General features: G+C 40.1%; 1 protein-coding gene across 1 annotated transcript in view; it reads right to left on the minus strand.

Moving 5' to 3' along the window:
• Positions 1-24,102, minus strand: part of ATG3 (autophagy related 3) — a 1,040,279-nt gene that overhangs the window by 651,054 nt on the left and 365,123 nt on the right. Inside the window, exon 9 of the mRNA XM_044072369.1 lies at positions 567-616. Coding sequence (XP_043928304.1) covers positions 567-616 — 50 coding nt within the window. The remainder of the gene's footprint in view (positions 1-566; positions 617-24,102) is intronic.

Below are 24,102 nucleotides of genomic sequence, written 5' to 3' on the forward strand. Positions count from 1 at the left end.
CGGACCAGAGTTCTGCTGTGGCAATCCATAACCGGGAAAAGCCAAAAGACATTTTATTGTAAACATTTTAACTACATTTATGAACTTATGTATAATAGTATAGTTTATTTTCAGTCAATGGTCTTCAAGGCTGTCATCTGAGCAACAGGCAATGTGTTTACCTTCTTAGTCAGTAACTTAGCTTAAAGCATGAACATGTGGCAAAAGGACAGCCTGAGAAACTGATGAAAAGAGGACTGAATGGTCAAGGCATAAGATCATGCAGTAGCATTCAATCTACTGTCTGCATCTAGGGCATGTGATACAAAGGAAACAACCCCATACCCAATGTCTGATTTTTTTTCATCTTTGCTTCCTGCATCTCTCACCTAACAAGTGGACCAAATAGTCAAAAATGGGCTATAAGCAGTAAAGGAGCATTAGATAATTTTCAGCAGACCTCCGCAGAAAACTGGTTCCATGCCCATTTGAGCTTTTCTGGAAAACAAACGCAAATAAATAAAATATATTTTTGCGGTGGCTGTCTTAGAGCAAAGTGTGTGTGCCAAACATAAGATAAAACGTACCTTAGTGTCCAGTGTTATTTCTTTAACAGCTTCTGTTACCCCTGTAACACCTGAAAATCCATAAAGAAACATAGGGTTAGAAATGTTAAAATTATTTCACATAGACTGCTGTCTTTTACTTGGATGCCTTAAGAGCCTGACCACGGTAAACTATTTTCTGGCTGTGCAATGTTTTTCTTGCTCCCTAAATATGTGATTTCCAAGTCTGATGCAAACTCACTGACATCCAACATGACTAACATTCATGCATAAATTTTCAGAAGTAAATTACTCCAATAGTACCTGTGCCTTTCCTACCACCAAAAAGTAACAGCTTCTTTTTTTATTTTTTTTCATACTGTGTGCTCTATAATGGGGTCACTTTTTCAACAATCCCATTCATTTTCAAAGTAGCTTCACATCATGTTCCAGCCAAATTGAATCTAGACTTCCATCCTCAATCCTGAACAGTCAGACAAGAACTGTGTAATGTTATAAAATGTTGATAAAATGTTACATATTATTCTACAATAAGAAACAAACCAGGTTGAGCTACCTTGGTTTGGTAGTCCAGACAGATAAACCCTACAACTGTCTTCTTCGATCTTTACTGATCTCTTTCGACTTGGTTTAGACATCCCTAGGAGGACACCACAGCAAACCAACATATTCCAAAAGAGTATTAATCACATCTATAAACAACAGTATCATCAATATTGAACAGCAGCTCTGCAAGTTTCTTGTCAATTCAGGTGATCTAATCAGCCTTTTAACAAAGTTGCATTACGTGTCTGTCAGACTGTGTGTGACTCAACTTTTTTTTAATCATTTTGTTTCTCCTGCCTACTATCCTTCAAATCCCCTTCAACAAGCTTGTGGGACCATCATTTAGGCAGCTATCAGAGTTTCCTCACATAGGTCTCAAATGCTCCTGCCCCACATTGCCACACTACAAGCATGCGCCACTGAAGCATCACAAAGAAAAGTAGATTTAAGGTGTCCATGCTTCCACACAGACTTTAACTCCGATACAACCTAAGGTGTTGCTTGCTGATCTTGCATACAGCTATCCCAGTACATCTTTGGAGGAATCTAATCCACAAGCATTGCAGGTACATCAACCTTCTTCCTACCCGGATGGATGAGCAACTCTCTGTACTTAGACCTACATTACTTGCTCACACCTCCAGAGTTCATGTCACTGGTCGATCCCAAGACATCTGGGCAGTAGTGAGGCCTTTATTGATCCACACCATGCAATTGGTAAGTGGCTCTCAATGTCAATGGTTAAATCTCAGTAAAATGTCACTACTTGAATAAGGACATCATTTCGAAATATGCAATCATATTGTTTCAAATTTCCTAGTGGCATCTTTGCTGATGCACCAATTAAGACCTTTAATTTATAACACCTCAATCACCTAGGACACCTAGAGCCTTTGATAAACACATTCTGTCTTGCTTTTAAATTAAAAATAAAAAAGTGGTCATTTATAAATCTGCAGCTTTTCATTGGGGCATACAGGAATTTTAGCTCCTACTGCAGGGGGTCTATATTATTTCAGTGAACCTTCAAAATTATCGAATGGTATTTCATGGGAAATGCCATTCACTGAAACCCAAAACTCTCCACTAATTATATATACCACATCGCACTACAGTGAAATAATAGGGACCCTACTGCTGGCTAGCAGACTCCATTCTGAATAGTGGATCAGCAGCTGGAAGAACCAGGTAGGGGGGGTGGGTAAGAGACTAGTGTAAGCTTGGCTAGCCTGGGTTGAGGAAATGGTGACCCAGCTGACTGCTTCATCACATGCAAGTGGAGACTTGAAGGTAATGAAGTTGCAGCTACTAATTCAGGATATGGTCCCCTGTCTTACAAGGCTGTTGAAAGAGTATTGACAGGTGCAGTCATATAAAAGTGGAGGGCAAAGTAGGCCCCAACAGTGATGCAGTGTGTTCACATCAGCCACTCGGAGTGAGGTTAAGACAGAGACAGACAATCACTGCTTGCATAGTTACATGTCAGCAAGAGCACACAAAAATCTCCATAGCCGATGCCACTGATCACCTCTTAACTCTGTGCCAAGGATTTCCTGGGGAAGGTCACGAGTTCAACACCAAAAGGAGGGGGAGCTAATAAACAGCAAGCTTTAATGAAAAAAAATCTGCACATCAGTCTCATCCGATAAAATGAGATCACAGGTATATAAATTAAAAAATAGTCTTGCCAAGCTGGACCTCTTTACTGTACCCACTCCTAAGTTCTGTACATCACTGATGTAGTCTCACTTCCATTTCTGATTCATATTCCATTTGTGAATCAATGTGAAAATATTTTCACTCCACCCAAGACCCAGCAACACCCAAATGCTTGTCAGAAGGCAGTAAAAATTACATCAGCCATCACCATCCAGATAACATTTTTTTTTATAAGTACAGACTTGTTAAAGGCTAGTAGCAAGTCCCTCCTTATAATTATTCTATCAAGTTTATAAATTTGCTCACTAATCTGATCAAGTACATTTTTTCCATTATCATGGAAACACAACAGATTTCGTGGCCTATAACATTTGTTACCATTTCTAGTTCATTTAACTGCTGCAGCAATTGCATCCTTTCATTTATCAACCACCACATACTCAGCAAGGACTGATTAGCAATTTTGGGGCTCCCAGGAAATTTGAGCTCACAGGATCTCAAGAAGGTTATTCCTACAATACACTGATGTACCATCAGACATGCCTTTTAAATGGTTCAGACGTAGCATTTATCTTGTAATTTCATGTTCTTTAATGTAATGTATATACAGAACCATGTAAAACTATGCTTCTAAATCATAAAAGGCAGGCACACAGATACACTGCAATTAAAAGCAAATTTACCAAGTCACTGTGCGACATCAAGATAACCAGAACCACAAAAGACCATTCAAACCACACTACTAACAAGCATATCAAATGGTGATGATGTAACTGATGTCTGTTCCTGAAAGTGTGCTAAAACAGACAGCATTTGTATAGACAGGGCACAAAATTTAAGCTGTTGCAGGTGTCCTCAAACTACAATTCCTCAGTAATCACTTGCTCAGTCTAATTAGACTGAAAGCAATGACAGATTGGACTGTGTGTTTTGGGGAGTTTCTCCTTTCTCCAATGTTGAGTGACCATGGAGTTACAATAAAAAGTCTGGAGCTGTGGGGAGAGGTGCTTGCTCTCAATGTGCGACGTGCGAGCTGACTTTGATATATACCCCTGCTCCGAATGGAACATTTTTATTTATTTATGTATGTATTTGACATTTGTTGACTGGGACTGTCCGACTGAGCCACAGCCCTTTTCCAGCGGAGGCTCAGGGAGAAAAGTTCCAACAAAAGTACATTAAAAAAAAATCTCTACAAAAATACATACAAACTTTATAAAGGTAACAAAAGCTAGTGTCAATTATGAATAAACAGAAGCTGTTTAAAACAGCTGACAAACTATTTGCAAGATACAATCAAGGAAGTGATGGTTGAGCTATGGAGTCTGGGAAGTTCACAGGGAGGTAAATGAAGTTCAGTGAGAGGGAGTTTAGGGGACAGAGGTTGAGACAGCAGTAGGAAGAAAAAAGTGTGTGAGGAGGTCATAAGTAGAGCACTTTGGAGGTTGAGATGAGAAGAGTAGTGAAGAAGTAGAAGTAAGAGAAAGTAGGAATTAGAGGTGTTTTTAGGTAAGGAATTTGAAGGAGTTTTGACTTCTCATGATCACTCAAATGATTTCTGAGGGATTGTATTTTTACATCTCTTAGTGTAATCGAGTCTATAATACCATTATTCATGGAGTCACTAAGAAATACCTCCTTTGTTGTCAGCTGCCTTCTGACCTTAGCTTTACTACCCCATCTGGACTATTCATAGTAGTTTCTGTTAGCAAAATCACCATAATTTCAAAGTTTAAAATCAATGAGGAATTTAACAAAAGATTGCAAAAATTCTGTCATATTGTATGACTGCTACCACTTCTACAGTTCTTTGATTACACAATCTGTGAAGGCAGCCAGCCCAACTAGATAAAATTTTGTAAATAATTCTATGTAATTGTAAATATTAATATGATCCACAGGCTTGTGTAACAAATTTAAGAAAATTGTGTTATGTCTTGAGCTTCAAAAATGTAAATACAGTGCATCCTGCTAGAAGAAAGCTGATAAGTAAAGCACTTTATGACTGTTTGATCTCAAGCTATGAGACAGGATGTCTGGGCTAGAAATTCTTTCTATTGTCCTAAGACATAGATAATTACTAGGTCTCGCATATGAAGTGTATTTTACTGCTGTGGCTTCCTGCCAAGTGCAAGATCAAAAGAGAAATGTTACAAGGGACAAGAATGATGTAATCTGAAATGACTCAGCAGTACTGTGTATTATCAATTTAAGGACAGAGAAATATTGAGCATTTTGTATTTTGTCTAGGATCTAGTAAGAACATCCACTCACCAGCACTTGCTTGCTCTGTATGCATGTAGTATTTAGAACAGTGATTTTTCTTAGAGTTAGATAGGAATTTAGCCCGATTAGTCTAGCTGCTTTCTATATTTATGCCAGGCAATCCTACAATATTGTTTTAAAGTTTCCTGTGATTTCTGAACGCTTGATTAGCACTGTGTTGAATGAGATTTGTCCTGTGCTTTTATTAAGTATTTTTAAAACTTTCAATTGAGCTGTTTTGTGTACAGATAATTTAAGCTCTAGAGTACTTGCGTGCATTTGGTGATACTGTTCAAGCCACTCCAATAGTCTTGCTGTTCATCACACTATTTGGATAACAGTAATATTACACAGTGAAATTGGTCACCCTTTGGGAAGGGCCTTATAGTAGCTGATAATAGTGGCTGGTGGCAGTCGGTACTATGTTACAGTCTGGGCAGAAAGGGGGCATAGTTGGAGAACTTGGCCAGCCATCCCCAGGAGTGTCTGTATGTTTGTATATAAATCAAATCTTAAAGTGTGCGTATCAGCTACTTGGGCAGGGACATGAAGCACTAGTTGGACAGAGAGGGTGCTGGAGGTTTTAGCTTGACCACTAGGCTGAGATCTGGAACCCATAGCTGTGCCAGTGGGGAGTCTTATTGGGGATCTGGAGAGAAAGGGAGAAACCAGACCCATACTGACTGTGATCTCTGTGTGCTCTTCAGGGAAATTGTACTTTACTGTGTGTGCACTTGTTATCCCCACAAGGTGCACGTCCCTCACTGGTGTTAGTGGTGAGGAATGAGGCTCCTTGATTACTGGGCCAGTGTGAGAGTGTCACATATTGTTTGAAAGTGGTGGGATATCCACATCAGATACTGTTTGATAATGGTGAGTTAGCCACATCCCATACTAACTGGATTGTAGTGGTGTGGATAGTGAATTCCTATAGCTTGTTACAGTGATCACTGAAGGTGTTTTATTACTCTAAATCTGCCACACAGTGAATATTCAGAGTTCAGATCACAATTGTTTTATTTCTTTTGTTAGCTTAGTTAGTCAGGGAGAGCAGACAAGCATGCCAGCAGAGGAGTACGGTAAGCTGACAAGGAGCCAGTTGGCTGAGATGTGCCAGGCTAAAGGACTGGTGCATGGAAACCTGACTAAAGCAGACATAATTGCAGTTTTGGTCACAGCTGCATCAGAGAATAGCAACCAGGTGGATGATCAGACTGGCCATGGAGATGTACAACACTCAGAGTATGGACAGCTCAACCTTTCTGCAGAGGACTTAAATTAATCTGGAGCTAAAGAGACTTAAGTTGGAGGCAAGGCGTTTGGAAACAGAAGCAGCAGAGACTCAGATGTCTACAGGCAGAGGAGAATGAGAAACTGCTATGCCTGAAAGCTGAGGAGAGGCAGCATAAAAAGTAGATGCTGACTCTTCGCCAGAGACATGGAGGTAATGGGGAAGGAAGTAACCAGACCCCAGAAGCACAAAAGGTCAGTAAACTCCTTCCACAGTTTATAGAGGGGGGGATAATTTTGATAAGTTTCCATTCATATGTTTGAGAGGGTATGTAAACAGTATGATGTTGACCAAAGGCTCTGGGTACAGTTCCTGACCCCCTTAGTCCATGGTAAAGCTGTAACTGTGTTGTCCAAGATATCTGATCATGATTTTTTTGATAATACTGCTGTTAAGGATTGTTTGCTAGAATTTATTAAGCCAACACCTGAAGCTTACAGGAAAAAGTTTCATGAGTATAGACGCAAGGCAGATGGAAAAGTGTGTGAATACGTGGCTGAACTGAACACTTATTTTCATAGGTGGGTGAGTGGATGTCAGGTCACCACTTTTGAAGGGCTGGCAGACCTATTGATGAGGGGGAACAAGCCCTTAGTACTTTGCTTGAAGACATGAGGATCTGGTTAGCTGATAGACAATGTGTTACTTCAGATGAGTTGGGGAAGAAGGGAGACATATACCTAGCAAGCAGGGCATCACTGCACAGGAAAGGGGCACCCAGTGCTGCTCATGTGTCTAAAGAAACCCATGGTGATTACCCAGGACTGCCCCAACAGAATCTGCCAGTAGCAGGGGAAGCCACTAGACCAGGTACACGTTCAGGACCTAGGGTTAAAGGTTTTGAATGCAACCAATGGGGTCATGTGGCATATAGATGTCCAAGGAGGCAAGGTGGGGAACAAAAGGTGAGGGAGCCAGTAAGTGGGAATGACAAAATGCCAACAGTAGGTTGTCTTGAGATAACAGGGGTACCAAACTACCATCCTGCAGATGTGCTGATAGGGAAGGATTTTGATGACGCAAGTACCATGTGTTAATGCAATTACATGCAATCAGGCTTGGAGACAAGCATGTGGGCCTGGGGGAGACCCAGACAGACCGCACACTTGCAGCCATGAATAGTGAGGTGATTACTTCAGGGAGGGAGCCACCCTGTAGCAGTAAGACTGAATGTGAGCCACAGCTGCTTGTGGGTACTGATGTTCGCTTGGACAGAGTGACTGCAAAGGTAGAGGTAAGTAGTAGTACCCAGGCTGACAGTGAGGCACCCCTGTCAGAGGATGCCAGTCTTCATGTAGAAGGGGAGCTGGGAAGGGCTACAAAGAGAGTTGAGACAGGCATAGCTCTCTGACCCTACATTACAAGGCCTGAGAGAGGTAGCTAATGAGGCACCTGATTCTCAAGGGAAGGGGGATTCTGTATACTGGGACAAAGGGTTACTGTACAGAGAGTGGACCCCTGAGGGAGGGTTAGAAGGTGAGAGAATACAGCAGCTGGTAGTGCCTAGAGCTGACCATCTGGTGCCTCTAGCCATAGCCCATGATATTCTCTTTGCACGACATACAGGCATAAATACAAAGAGACGTACTATGCAGAACTTCTCATGGCCTGGAATTTTCACAGATGTAACAGGGTACTGCAGGACCTGTGAGCAGCGCCAAAAGGTAGGCAAAGCAGGAGACAAGGTGAAAGCTCCTTTCATGCCTTTGCCTGTGACTGAGGAGCCATTTCAGAGGGTAGCTAAAGATATCGTGGGGCCTCTGAATACCCCAAGTTCCACAGGGAAAAAGTATATCCTAGTGGTAGTAGATTATGCTAAAAGATACCCTGAAGCAGTGGCTTTGTCCTCCACTGAGGCAGAAAAAGTGCCAAATGCTTTGTTAGAGATTTTCAGCAGAGCAGATTTCCCAAAAGAAATACTGACCGACAGAGGTGCCAATTTCAAGTCAGACCTGCTGGCTTATCTGTGGGATGAAGCACCTAAAGACCACCCCCTACCACCCCCAGACTAATGGTCTTGTTGAGAGGTTAAACTCTACACTCAAGTCCATGCTACGGGTATTTGCAGGCCAGTTTAAGAGGGAGTGGGACAAATATTTGCCAAATCTGTTTGCTTACAGAGAAGTTCCCCAGGAATCCATAGGTTTTTCACCCTGTGAGTTGTTGTATGGGCATAGGGTGAGGGGGGCCTCTAGACTTAATTTGTGATGAGTGGGAGGGTGAATATGAATTTCACCAGGAGTCTGTTGTGGCATATGTCCTAAACCTCAGGACAAGGCTCAGGGAACTCATGGGCTTGGCCCAGGAGAACCTGGCAGAAACCCAACAGCAGAAAAAGGTCTGGTATGACAGGCTGACTGTGATCTCTGCGTGCTCTTAAGGGAATTTGTACTTCACTGTATGTGTACTTGTTACCCCCCAATGTGCATGCCCCTCACTGGCGTTAGTGGTGAGGACTGAGGCTCCTTGATTACTGGGTCAGTGCACGGACATCACACCATATCATGGCATCTACAATAGTCCTGACAAACAGAGCCATCAAAAATCTGTTACTGCAGAGACAAAGTGGATCACAGCAATATCTTGGTAACATACATGGCCAAAAGAAAAAATGTTTCCATCCGCAAAAATACACCAACAACAAAACAATGCTGCTTAATTTTGAAGGCAAACCTAGTTAATACTAAGAATAAGGTCAATGTAATCTGTGAATTGGTTTGCACTGGATTAATAATGATGAATAAGAAAGTTATCCATGCAATTGTGACAGCACTTACGGTTTAATTTCTCCAAGTCTTCTGGGTTTCTAATAGTATGACGGGTGTGGACCCCATTCCTAAGTCATAGTATGAGTAAGTTCATGAAATTACTATTGTTTCACCTTTGATGTTAGCCAAAAGTGCTCTTTGCAGCACCCACAATGTGCCCAGAATTGACTCCGTCTATAAACCACATTGAGTTACGTATATCGGCAGCATATCTAAATAAGACTAAATTCTTTATTAGAACTATTGCTCCTACTACTAATGGAATTGTCTGGGTAGCCCTCTTCTACACTACTCTCATTTCTGCCTGCAAATCTTGATATTTGATGTATTTGTTCCTCTCCGTACATAAAACACTTATTATGGGTGAAGCAATTTCAATGATCAATGCTACTTTTCCTCTTTTTCTTGGACTACTATATCTGGTTTTCTCTCATTTATTCCTGTTGGTAATGGGTGATTCCACATAAATTACACTTAATTTTCTACAATAATTTGTGGTTCATGTTTCCAATGCTTCTCAGCTACTTCAATATTGTAGTGTTTGCACAATTCCCATTTTAACAGTCTTGTCATACTATTGTGCCTTTCAGAATACAGGCCCTCTGCCATGAGTGTATCACACCAAGCAACATTGTGTGTGACTGTTTCCGGTTCTTTTTACAGAATCAGCATTTGCCTGTTTCTCGTCTAAATGCTCAAAATATTTTGTCCACAAACGTACATAGTCCATTATCGTGGGTTTCAATTCACCTCTCCTTTAGCCATTCTTGTGTCAAATCCTGATCAACATGAGGTTGTTCTACGATATCTCTGTACTTGACACAAACTTTATGCCTTCTCCACATTTCTTTATTTCTCATCTCATCATTCACCTTGTAGCGGTTTTTATTTTTTGGCATGCTCAGTTGCTGTGACTGTCTACTTATGGTTTAATTTCCATTCCCACTTGACACAAACATGCTTCTGCTAAACTAGGCAGGGAAGTCATCTTAGACTTCTCATGTTTCAAAACTTTCACTGTTTGTCTCTAGTGAGATCAGCAGATATGTATGCAGTCTCACGACAACAGATCTATACATGTAATCAATTTTGAGGAAGTCCATACCTCCTTCAGAATGAGGAATTTATAACCTTGGTATACACTGATTTTTACACATTTGAAAAGTATGAAGCATTTTTCTTGTCTTCCTGTCCAACTGATCTAATACCTTTTGGAGCCAGTCAATCACCCCAAAACTGTTAAGTTAGAACAGGAACAGCAAATTGGTTTACAGCTTGGACTTTATTCCTAGACGTCAAAGCAGTTTTCAGTATAAGGTTTAGTCTTCTGAAGTATTCTTTCCTGAGCTTCATTCACATTTGTTCATGTTGTATTACAGATAATTCATCACTTTCCAAATATTTCTACACTCCCTCCTGTTAAAAGTTTATATGACATTCCTGTCCCAGACTGACTTTTTTGGTGTTGCTTTAAACATGGCTTTTGCACATTTATCAAGACCAAGTTTTAACCACATGCAGTTGTGCTTTTAACTCCTCATCTTATGAACTATAAAATTTTAAGTCATTCACCAAAAGTAGATGAGAAGTCTTTAAACAATGTTTTCTGTGCACCAAACTGTAACCACAGCCTAATCTGTTAAGTAAACAGCTTAATGAGTTAAGGGCAAGACAAAACATTGTTGGTGACAGAAAATTTGCCCTTTATCATGGCTTAACTGCAAAGTGCTTGGTCACTATTTCATGGCCTCTGTAATGTAAATGATCAATGAGGGGGTGCATCTTATACATCTGTAAGCATTCCTTCATCCATGTGAGATACTACTAAAAGTTTTTTTTTTTGTTTTTTTTTTTAGGAATCTGTCCATGATGATGCCATACCAAAGATTCTTCCCTTTTTGCAAGTCTCGTACAGTTTTATTTAGCAACCACTGATCCCTTTTTCCATACGACTTTTTGTTCTATTGCCAAGTGGAGTTTTTTTTCTCTAAATGACTATAAACTCTGTCTGGATCAATTCTAGTATATAGTAGGATGGAATGCTATTGGTTTATAGTCTTTAGGAGGAATTGCAGGTTCAGTCTTAAGAAGTATAGTTTCTCCTGCTGTTAACAAGGTTAGTGTCCATTCAGGATGTGCATGCAAGTAATTCTTACTCATGGTTAAATCATGCATACAAGTAATTCTTACTCATGGTTAAATCATGCATACAAGTAATTCTTACTCAAGGTTAAATCATGCATACAAGCAATTCTTACTCAGGACTACAACTTTGTGTAAAGATGTTAACACTTTCTCAAAAGCTAGTTACTGCGTCTGGGCCTGGGGTTTCCAGTTAAGAGCTTTTCTTAATTTTCTTTCAATTTTTCTGGCTGTTGCTTCATCCCATTTCACATCCTTTACATTAGAACTCCTTACTACTTCTTTTAATTTTCCTATCCATTCTGCATTTTTTTTTATGTTCCAATGTGTCCACAGGATTTTCATATTTTCCCAAAACGTGTCTACTTTTTGATGATGGTTTCTATTCCTTTTGCTCTGTTTTCCAGTTCGAAATAAAACTTTTGTTATTAATGAATTCTTATTTTGCACTTTTCCCTTAAATCTCAGCATACCTTGTAAGTCATTCTGCCTGTGCTGATACCTGTAGTTTATTACCTGGAATAGTGTATGTTAGATGCTTGTCTGCTTTCATACTGCACATTGCTTTTACTATGTTCATCTTTCTAAAGTATTTTTGATTACCTGTTCCTCTTCTATATTCTTCTAACAGTGATACTGCTTTATAGCTTTCTCTATTGGTAACTTCTCTTGTGGCATTTTATTTCTTCCCTTCCTTCCCCTTACTGCTCCATGTTTTTGTGGTAAGACTATCTGCTATTAATTTAGCTGTACAGTAATCTGTCCTATTTATTTCTGTTATATCACAAAACTTTCTCTTAATAATCCTAATTACTGTGTTCATCTGTTTTAACAAAACATTTAACATTTTGGGTATTATTCACTTTCTGTAATCTATTTCTTACCTTGATCTTCATGTGTCTCTCCATCTGTACAGCATCAAGCAACTCTTACTTCAGATTATTTTCTTTAACTGCAAGCACCTTCTTTGCTTCTCTCTTGGGAGCATTGTATAGAAAGATCCTTAAATCTTCCTTCGACATATCCTCTTCAGCTGCATCCTGCTTCATCTGCTGCTCCTTTGAGCATCATTCCACAACATTGTATGTGACAGAGTTGCTACAGTTTTCTGCACTTTCCCCTTGCTGTGCAACTTCAAATGAACTCCCATACTGGTCTCCTACAGAAAGCACCAGAGTATCACCAAATGGGAAGTCTTCAGATGCCTCCTGCTCCACCTACTTCTCTGTAATCTGTGGACTCATGGTTTCATCATACTGTGACAGTACCTGTGTTGGATTTTCTCCTTCACCTTGTAAATAATCCACAACTTCAGTTTCTATTGGTTTAACGTCTTCCTTACTAATCCTCTTTTCGACTTCACCCTTTTTCTTATGTTTTGCACTGTGAAATTTTCCATATCCAGGTATCTTTGTCTGCACTTCTTTTCAAATATCTTTGGTGCTGTTTTTTTTATACTGAAACAGCTTTTCTTTCTCCTTTGTACAAATATTGTTCCATACCAGAACTTTTTCTTTCTCATGTCCATGTTTCTTTTTTTTAAACCTTTAAAAATTATCGGCGTTTTGTTCTTTATATTTTTGCACTTCCTCTGTCGTTTCCTTTTTCAGGCAATCCAAAGTTTCTTTGTCTATGTAATATTTACATACATACAAGTATTTCAAATATGGGAATTAATGCCTTTCTAGCATGATAATAGACCAAAACAGTTGTTCCCATAATAAGTATCCAGGCGGTTCTTAAAAATATCTAAACTAGTGATTGCTTTAATGTAATTCAGTAGTCTATTCCATGCATCAGCTGCTCTTTCAGAGAACTAATTAGTATACTTTTCATTCCAAAAAGCCAAGAAGTAAAGAGATAGTGTTCAACAGTTACCAAAACGTAAAACAAAAGCACTTATAAGGGAAACCACTGTGTTAGAGCCAAAGGTGTATGCCAAAAGTTTTAATAGTTCACAGAAACAGACCATGCACATAAATCGTACATCTATTATACAAACCAAGTAACTGCCACAAATATTCACACAAACAAAATTCATTTGTTTATAAAAGACAATAATTACTAAATGTGTATATACAAGTACATGTATACATATTCAAGTGCATAAATTCAAGTGTATTTTTAAGTGTTTGTTGATTAATTTTATATCAAAACAAATTAGAAATGTGTTTTTAAATATTATAATAGGTTTTATAGGTTCATAGGTTGGTACTAGGCTATCGGCCCTAGGGCCTACATGAGCCTAGCCATAACAATTCCCAGGATATTTCTTCCCACAATAATTACTTCCCTGGACCCCTGTCTAGCAAGGCGACTGACGTGACTCCCGGGGTGAATTTCCCATCTCCCATCCAATCGTCAAGGTTCCTTTTGAAAAGGGCCAAGGAAGCACTCTGCTTGACATGTACTGGCAGTCTACTCCAGAGTCTGGGGAGTCTCTGGGTCAGGAACCTGTCCCTCCAGCATGTTTTAATTAATTAATTTAAAATAAAATAAGATAGATTAGTTTTAATTGAATTTAGTATTTACAGAAATGGCAGGTGGGGTTTTGCATACATCTGAGGAAGTTCAAATGTGGATGAAAACACTGAGAAAGTTAAGACATTTATGTGTGGATTATTTTTATGTGAAGATCGTTTCTGGACTGTTTCTGTAAACTAATAAAACTTTTGGTGTACACATTTGGCTCCAACACAGTGGTTGCCCTTATAAGTGCTTTTGTTTTACGTTTTAGTATACTTTTCATTCCTATAGAATCTTCTACATAGTAGAGAATCATTAGGCAATCTACTTGTTGATAGCTTCCTCTGGGAATGTTTGGGGTTTTCTCTGAATGCCCTCTATTCCTGAATAACGTCTCCTCTTAAATAGCTACATGAGACACTGTACAAGTTCAAATATTTTAGTATTTCATAACAATTTAAATGTTCATATCCATGAAAAGTCTTGGCATATTACTGCTTTATTCTTTTCAATTTACTTATGTTTTGCTTATAAGGTTTCCATATTGTTATTCCATACTTAAGTTTGGGTCTAATAAAAAACCAAGGATGCACCAACGGCTGTAGGAAACTCAAAAAAACTGCAATAACCAACGATGTGCTTCACCATTTATTGACGAAAACAGCAACAAAAGAAAAAGTAAGCACTTTCACGTCCTGCGACGCTTCATCAGACTTCAATAGCACAAGATAAAAGCAACTCCTTAAATACACATTAATCACACAGCATCATCTATTAACAACATTTAATTGCTCTTATTTAAAGTGCCAGTGCTTGGAAAAAATTGCTAGTACTTAAAAAAGCTGATGGCTCAATGTGAGTTGCTACATATATTATAATGCAATAAAAATAAGTACATAGCGCCTTGTTTACTAAAATAACACACTGTGAGAATAATGTAGAAATAACATGAATTCTAAAACTTAATTTTATATTAAAAAATCATATTAAAAATCAATGTTGAAGTGGTCTGGCTGCTAGGAATGGTTTGAGAGTAACCTTCTCATTCAGTCCATATTTATGTGCTTGCAGCCTAAGTATCCACTTATTTTCTATCAGTTCTATTCTTAAAGTTCCCCAATCTACACATCCTATTCACTATTTCTAACACCCTAAATCTAAAAAAGTGTGTAAGACCATGTTCCAGCACATGTCGTGCCAAGGCATTGGTGGTATTTTCTTTGTTTATAGCATAGATATGTTCTCTTATGTGTTCACGTAGCGTTCTGTTGGTTTTTCCAACATAGAAGGTTTTACATAGCTGACACTGTGCCAAATAAACCACATCTGTGGTTTTACAATTGGCAAATCCTCTAAATGTATAGATATGGCCGGTATGAGGATGTGTGAATGTGGCTTCCTCTGCTATATACCTACATTGATTGCATGCATGGCAAGCAAAAGTACCTGACTTCTGTGGCAAAGTGGAACCTCCATGTGTTTGTTCATAACATAGTAACCTATTCAAAGATTTCATATTTCTATATGCTATGTTGGGCTTGTCACTCACCAAATTCCTAATCTTGTCATCAACCATCAACAACCTCCAATTATCCTCCAAAATTTGTTTAATGTGTGTATTCCTATTTGTAAAAGGAATGGTTAACCTGTTTTTGACCCCTATGCTATTGGTGGTATTCGTATCCCTGAAATTATCACCCCTGTTAAAAAAAGGGGTCCCTTTGCCGGTCCTATATGTATTGCCCACTTTTATGGCTTGCTGTATCTCAGGCTTCTTATACCCTCTAGAAACAAAATTATCTAACAGTCTAATTTGTTTTTTTGATTATCTTTTCATTGTTTTTATCCAAGGCTGCTTTACTCAGCTGTGAGCATTTGTTCGTTGTTGGGTCTAATGTAACTAACAATGACCTCACTTAAGACTTCCTAAACTTTATAAATCTTTTTTATACAACCTATAATTCTACAACTATCATTAAACAACTGGTTGATATGATTAGAAAAACTCAAAGCTGGATCTACCCATATACCTAGGTCCTTAAGTGAATCTACAGTTTCAGTCAGTGTGTGCTGCATTAAATATTCACCTTTCAATTTGAACGTCTCCCAACATATGCTAACTGATGTATTTGGTAGCGTTGTCCCCTCACAGTAAGACGTTGTCCTGTTCGATTCTCAGCTAAAGCATCTTCTGTGTGGAGACATGCGTGAATAGGTGTACCTTCGTTGAAGGTTGTGCGTCGGGGCTGGCAACTCAGTACGTAAAAATCTACTGCCAATCATTAGCGGACCGGAGTTCCGCTGTGGCGACCCCTAACCGGGAAAAGCTGAAAGATACAGCAACATCAGCATATTATTCTCATGTGCCCAAATGGTCAATTTAGTCGAGTTGTTTTGCAGACAAGCCCTATCTGTAACACTGCAATCAGTCGACTAAATTTCAAATAGTCTGCAGACTACAAAACACCTCAGATGAAAAGGATAGATCTGAAAAATACAATCAAAACAAGTATGGGCCTAGGACAGATCACTGTGGGACACCCTGATTGTAACCAAGAATTTCACCTGTCCGATTGCTGTATACTTTCCATGTCATATTTGTAAACCATGAAGCTATCCATCTTATGGTGATTAAACCAATACCTAGCTGGCCTAATTTATGTGTTTTGTGTATAACCCTGTCAAATGCCAAATTTAAATCTATACAAACTACATCACAGTTCTCGCCTCACAGTAAGACGTTGTCCTGTTCGATTCTCAGCTAGAGAGTGACATGCGTGAATGGGTGTACCTTCGTTGAAGGTTGTGCGTCAGGGGCGGCAACTCGGCACGTAAATATTTACTGCCAATCATTAGTGACTGGAGTGCCGCTGTGGTGACCCCTAACTGGGAAAAGCCAAAAGACACAACAACAACAACAACAAACTACATCACAGCACAATTTTTCATTCATAGATGTTACACTGTTACAGAACATCATGTTTTTCATGGATATGTTGTATTAATGAACACAAATTTTTATTTGAAGCTTTTGACAATTTGTCTTGTTCAAGTATTTTCTTTCCTCCAATTCCTATCAATCTTTCCGAATATTTTCTATCTGGAAATTCTGGGCTTCTGGCACAATAACAATACTGAATTTCTTCCTTATTCTCAACACTCCACTCTGTTATCTTTACGGCTTGCAAGATTTTTTGGACTACTCCTTCCTTCTGACAGGGGGAGAGAGGACATCCTCCCCCTGAACCTGGTCTAATCCCACTGTAGGAATGTTTCCATGTCTTAAGGATTCTACACTGCCATTTTTTTCAAGTTCTGGTGCCAGTGCATATACAAGGACTGGCCCTTGATCCTATATACCAATAAACCACAAACAATGATACATGATTTGCAACTAATTAAGACAGCAAACCATGAAGTGAAACGTGATAACAGAGGATCACTTGTGTCAGACTAGGGAGACCAGTATAGCTAGTTTTAGTCAACAGTGAAACATGCCTCTCTAGGGGGTCTCCTGGTCTTGAGAGGTCCACAACCACAGCAAGTTATCTTAGTTTTGATATTTTGTTAAATGTTTTGTCAAAACAACAAAAGGCAGTACAGCAATCCTGTGAACTTATTAAACTAGGTGGGTAATAACTCTAAACTTCATAGATTGTTACTAGGCTAATAACCACTAGGGCCTTTATAAGCCTAGCTACACAACCCAAACCACTTTAGGCCCAGGTATCATACAGGGCATGTTAGTAAGCCGGTAGCCATAGCCAAGGATTTGTAGGGAATGTGTTAGGATAATATATATATATATATTTTTTTTTTTTGACGGCCTCTGTCCACAGGGGACATGGAGACCAGACCAGCAGTAAATTTACAATTTCCCATCCAAATGTAAAGGTTTTGGTTGAATAGGGTCAGGGATGAACTGTTTGACATGGATGGAGAGCCTATTCCATATTGTGGAGAACCTCTGGGACATATCTGTATCTCCAGCATGCTCTGTTTACATTACAAGGGAGGTTCTGATGCCTGGATCTAGTGTTTCTGGTGCTGCTTGTTTTGTGCATGTGCAACAGATCCATTAGGGCTGGGTCTGAGGAAGCCCTGTAAGCAAGGCAAATAGCCCCTTCTCAGCAGCCTATAAGAGAATGAATACAGAGGCAGCGTCTTTAGGTGATCGGTGTAGGACAGGGTATTCATGCTCTGAACTCTCCTTTTGAGAAACCTCTGTGGTTGCTCCAACTGTTACAAGTGTCTGGTTAGATATATGCAAAGGGAACACTGTATTTAATGATGGTTCTGATAACGGCAGAGTTGAGTGGTACTATAACTCTTTGGACCTGGATGCCATACCCTTACGTTTAAGTGGAGTGGCACATAATGACTCATCTTAGCTACATGTAGGTCAAAGGCCAGATTGCTGTCTACATATTTCCCAGATCCCTTACTACTGGGTCGACTCTTAGGGATAATTTATCGATAGAGTGATTAACCTGAATTGACAGTTTCCCAAAGGACATTATAATCCATTTTTTGGCACTGAGTTTTCGATCATGGCTTTAGAACCAGTCATTTGCCTGTGTTAAACCCACCTGCAAGATGTTTGTGCCTTGGGGGGAATCTATAATTGCTCCCAATTTACAGTCACCTGCAAACTTGGAGTGCCACAGTCCTTTAACATTAGCCTTGACTTCACAGAAATAGATGCCGAACGGGAGTGGAGCCATCACTGAGCCCTGGGATACTCCACTAGTGACCAATCTCTTAATGGAGGTGGTCTCGCTGATCCTGACTTCTTGGGTCCTGTCTGCCAGCCAGCTGCCAATCCAGCAAGTTATGCAAGGGTTTATGCCTAGCTCAGAAAGCTCATCAACAATGGCTGAAGTAGGGTACTGTATCAAATGCCTCAGTCAGGTCAAGATACACAGTAAGCACAGTTTTGCCCTCGTCCACTGCCTTGGTAATCCTCTTAAAGAAGTCTACCAGGTTAAGTAGGCATGATCTTTCCTTAAAGCTAAACTGGGATGGTTCCACTCTCTGTAGGTTGCCAGTGTCCTTGTTTATCATCATTTCCATGATAATTTGTTCCACAGCTTTTTATATCAGGCTTGTTAGACTGATGGGTCTGCAGTTCCCTGAGTCGGTCAAAGGTCCACCCTAGTGGAACGGGATGAATGTTGCATTCCTCCATTCACTTGGTACATAGCCTGTTTGAAGGCTGTAGTTGAAGAGTACCTCCAGTGGTCCATATTTTAGACTTTTCAGGATGAAACTGGGGATGCTGTCGGGACCCACTGAGATGGTGTTATTGGCTTTATTGAGTACTGTTAGCACCAGGTCCCTTCTGACAGCTGGGGGAAGTATGATGGAGGGGATTTCACCTGGTGGAGCTGGGGGAGTGTTGGCTGAAGTCTGAGCTGAATTTATCAGCCAATAGATTTGCTATGTCACCCTGAATGGTGTAGGTGGCACTGTTCACCACCAATTCAAGTACACTGTTGTGTGCTACCGCTAAGGTTCCAGATGTATGTAGCTGAAGAAAGTCTTCTGACTGTCCTTAGCCTGCAAGGCTATCATGACCTCATAGATGGCCTTGTTGGATTTAAACCTCGCAGTTTCTTGTTTAGCTATACAACAGAAAACTTGTCTTTAAGGAATTGCTTTTCCTGATTTTGGCCATGAGTTACCTTTTATGATAGAACATGGTTCGGTGAGGATTCCACCAGTGGGGTTTGTTTTTAGTGTTGGTTTTGGATTTATTTCTGGTAGGTATGGCAAACTATGTGGCCATTCAAAGGTTTGTACAGGGACTCCGCAAATAATTCACCACAGGTACCTGTGGTCTTGGGGTTGGGGAAGCCGTAAATTTTGATTAACCGTCACTTAATAGGACATAGCTTGCCTTTGAATAGTTCCTAACTGTTACTGGTTTAGCTCTATGGGTTGATTTTTTTTATTTAAAATAAGACAGCTTTGTGATCCAACTGCACTAATGAGAATGTGACATGGCGTGGTGCAATGCACTCCCATGTTGGCGAGTACCAGATCCAGTATGTTTGATCCTCTGTTTGGAGCATGCACTATCTGTTCCAGGGTGTTGGTGTTGAAGTCCAGGAAGCACAGTTTCCAAGTCTGAGGCAGTGTGCATTTCCCAGTCTACAGAGGGGTAGTTAAAATCAACCATGAATAGGGTGTTTGGATGGATGGAGAGCACCTCTAGTAGGTACAGGTAAGAGTCGTGAGACTAGTGCCATACATGGTGACCTGTAGTTAGCCATGATATTGAGGGGGACCATACCTATGGGAACTTGCATAAGGAGGGGCTCCATGGTATCACCCTATTTAACCAGCCTGGAGGTATGTTTATTGCTAACCTAGATCAAAACACTTCCATCTTTGGCTCCAGTCTGTGCTGCTGTTGGTCTAAATGTGTGGAAAGTACCACAGCCTTGCACTTCCAGGGTACATTTTATGGCTTTAAACCAAGTCTTGGTCACAACACAGATGTCTACATTCTCCAGAATGAGGAGGACTTGAAGGGTGTGTTTTTTTTTTTTTTAATTTAGATTCCAAGCATTGAGCAGTAACACCTTAAGGTTGCTTCTAGACTTTTTCACTATGTTGGTAGTGTTGTCTTTTTAGCATCATCTAAGGATATGGATAAAGTTTTATCCAACATGCAAAAGCCTGGGGGAGGGGGAGAGGCAGGTGCAACCCACACTTGGAAAAGTAATGTGGTCTTCTGACCATGTTTTCTCTCATGCTGACAGTGACAGCTGAAACTAAGCCAATTAAAATCAATAATTTTATGTTCATACTGTGGCATCATCCTTGGTGAAGGTAGAATGCTGGTCAATGCTAGGCTCATACCTATCTGTGACACACATTCTGAGACATCCATTATGTCACTTTTCATAGTGCAATGGAGTTATGTCTCAGGTCATTTACACTCACATGGACTATGACAGAATCATACTGGTATCTTGGGTGCAACTTGAGTGCATACATGATATTGCAGATCCTGGCTGCAGATAGGCAACTAACAGTTATCTTCCTCTTGTCAAACCTGGTGAGAAGGGCATTTGTGGGTCGCAGAATGGAGTCTCCAATGACAAAAGTGTATACCTGTCTTAAGGGCTTTGCACTTGGGAGACCATTAGATGTAGGCTTATGTGAAATGTTTGGTATTGCTTTTGGTGTATGCTTCAGTGATCGCTGAGGAGCAGTGTTGCTATTAGGTGACTTTTGCAGTCTTTGAGATTTGGGAAGCTTTTTTTAAGCACCTCCACGCAAGGATGAAGAATCTAAGGACTAGGACCACATCTTCTCTTTTAAAATTTAAAGATATCTCTGTCTGTAGTAACTGTTTTGTCAGGCTTCATAATGTCATTACATGTTTTATCCCCGAGATAGTGCCCATGACTTAGTTAAATCAATCAGGTGGACATTCTCTCCACTAAAACTGTCATACCTGGTTTTAGGCATCTGCAAAACCTACAGCTGGGATTGAAGGACTAATCATCCTTGATGGTGTGTTGATGGTGTGTGGACCTCACAACAGCTGCTACTGATTGGGGGAAATTGAGGGGGAAAAAATCACTGATCAGTGTACTACCCTGGTAAGCAAATATAAATAAAAGTAATAAAATAAAATTTTTATTTGAAAGATGTAATAAACTTTATCCACCACCCAACAGTCCACTGGTGTGCAACAAAGGCAGCCTTGCTATGCAGGTGTTATGCACACCTGCTGCTGACTACATGAATGCAGCACAGTGTTCATTAAAGAATCTGTCCATCACACAACAAAGCAGGCTGAACTTTACTAAACCAAACCTCTGGGCTACTATCCACATTCAGACCTAACCTATGCCACAACAAGCTTCAGAAAGATTGGGTTGTATGGGTGCAAAAGGCTGCTACTTGCATATACTAACTCAGTGTTGCATCTTGGAGAAAGGGGACTACTCAGAGATATCACAATACAAGAGTTACATTTCCCCTAATTGCAGTTAATTCTCTGCTACTATCACATTTAAATACCCCTGGACTTTCAATAAGCAGCTGGAGAATACATAGAGCGTTCATCTAAACTTCACATAAGGAACAGCATACATTCAATGGTTTTCAAGAAATGTGTCAATTGCACAAAGTATACTTATACATAGTTAATTATATATATAAATAACAACATGCATACATTAATTAGAACTAAAGTACAGAAGTAAGTTTACCACAACTCTAGACAATCAAAAGATCATTGCTGTAGTATCCCAAGCTAAATGGGTTATATTCTGCTAAGGATATAGCAGCTGGACAGCTTGCCAAGCTTCAGGGCACCTTCCATGTTATCAAACCGCTAGTCAGCTAGAGTACAGCTAACTAAAAGTCAGGTCTGGATACCAAGCCTTTCACTGCTTTCATGCCAACTGAGACGGGGGTTAGGGTTGAATAAACACAGATGATACAGCTATGAAAAGAAAAAAATATATGTCCACATCCTGGCATAAAAAAACAAAAAAAAACAAACACATACACAAACAAGGGGGGAGTGGCTAATGAAGCAGTGATCATTCAAACTACCGTCATGGTATATTTACTTACACAACTGTACAATGTTCATCATTATGATTACTGCTGTAGTAACCTAAGTGATATAAGCTTAAAATAACTGGAAGATGGCATGAAAAGGGTCCAGGAGCTCCTGGAGAATCGTCCTTGCAAAGCTTGTCGTAAACCTGGATAATTATTCTACTTATAGAGCTTTGCAAAAGTATGCATTAAGAATTAAATTGCTGTTTCTGGAACACTTTTAGAATCCAACCCTTTCCAAAAAGCCATAGGTGAACCATACACACAGGTAGAGTGGGCCTTGACTCTACCTGGAATTTTTTTTTTGTGTTGGGAATAGCAAAGGGTAACAACCAGAGTCAACCATTTGGAAACTGTATTTTCACACAGGCTGTCTCCTTACCCTCGAAATAAATAAGCAACAGATCGGAAGTCGTAAAAGGTTTTCTTCTGTCAACAAAGTACCCGATATATCTGTGGACATCCAAGGTATGAAGTATCCTTTCTCCCTCAATTTTAGTTTCTGGAAAGAAAACTGGGAGACAAACATATTGGTTTAAGTACACTCATATACCACTTTAGGCATAAAACAAGGAACCCTATCTCTGTGGAAGCTGATAAAAGGATGACCCACAAACTTAGCCTTACTACAGGATATGTACCCAAAGAATGGCATACAGCTACAGTGGTCCCTCTCCACAAAGGTGGTGCCACAACGGACCCCAGAAACTATCGCCCCATAAGCCTGACAAGTCTGGTCTGTAAAGCTATAGAGTGTATTATCATGGAACTCATAAGCAAAGACATTGGGAGCATACCCAATTTGGCTTTGTTAAGGGCAGATCTTGCCTCTTAAACCTAGTTGATTTCTTTGAAACAGTTACCAAAGCCATAGATGAGGGCAAGGTAGTCCACACAGCCTACCTGGACCTCGCAAAAGCCTTCGACACAATACCCCACTCGGGCATCATAAATAAGCTTACCAGCTGAAATATCAACCCCTATATCACAAGATGGGTTGCAAACTGGCTCAGAAATAGAACCCACATGGTCAGAATCGCAGGTGCCATGTCCGAATCCAAACCAGTTACAAGTGGCGTCCCACAGGGCTCAGTTCTGGGACCTCTCTTGTTCGGTACATACTTCTCTGAGATTCAGGCTAACACCGGGGGATTATGGCTGACAAAGTTCGCAGATGAATGCAAACTGGGGGCCATAATCGAATCTCCAGCTGACACAAGCATCCTCCAAAAGGGTCTCACAGAGATGGATGCTTGGTGCCAGAGCCACGGCCTCAAGCTAAATGCTAAAAAGTGCATAGTCATCCCCTTTGGGAAAAACAAGTTACCCACAAATTACCACATAGGTGGTAATCCATTAAGTACGGAAGAAGTAATTAGAGATTTGGGGACCAACGTAGATAGTAATCTCTCCTTTCATAATCACGTTGCCAAAGTGGTTAGAAAGACCTTCTATATAGCCCACCTTATCACGAAAAGGTTCGCATCTAGATCAAGAGAGGTCATTGTGCCCCTCTACTCGTCACTCATCAGGCCCATAATTGAATACAATGCCCCTTTTGGGATGTACCTTACCCGACACCTGCAGCAACTGGAGAGACCCCAAAAGTACCTCACCAAGAGGATCATGGGCTACAAACAGATGTCCTATGCAGCTCGACTAAAGAAACTCCAGCTCTACTCAGTTGCTTACTGCCTACTCAGAGGCTATCTATGCCTGACGTACAAAGCCAGGTCAAACCCAGAATTAATGGACACGCTCCACCTCAAAGAATCCAAGTCCCTTAGAGCTACACGCTCCAGGGACCTAAACCTTAGCACAAAAATAAATA

The sequence above is a fragment of the Protopterus annectens genome, chromosome 5.part0 (assembly GCF_019279795.1).
Source record: "Protopterus annectens isolate FY-2018-M chromosome 5.part0, PAN1.0, whole genome shotgun sequence".
NCBI lineage: Eukaryota > Metazoa > Chordata > Ceratodontiformes > Protopteridae > Protopterus > Protopterus annectens.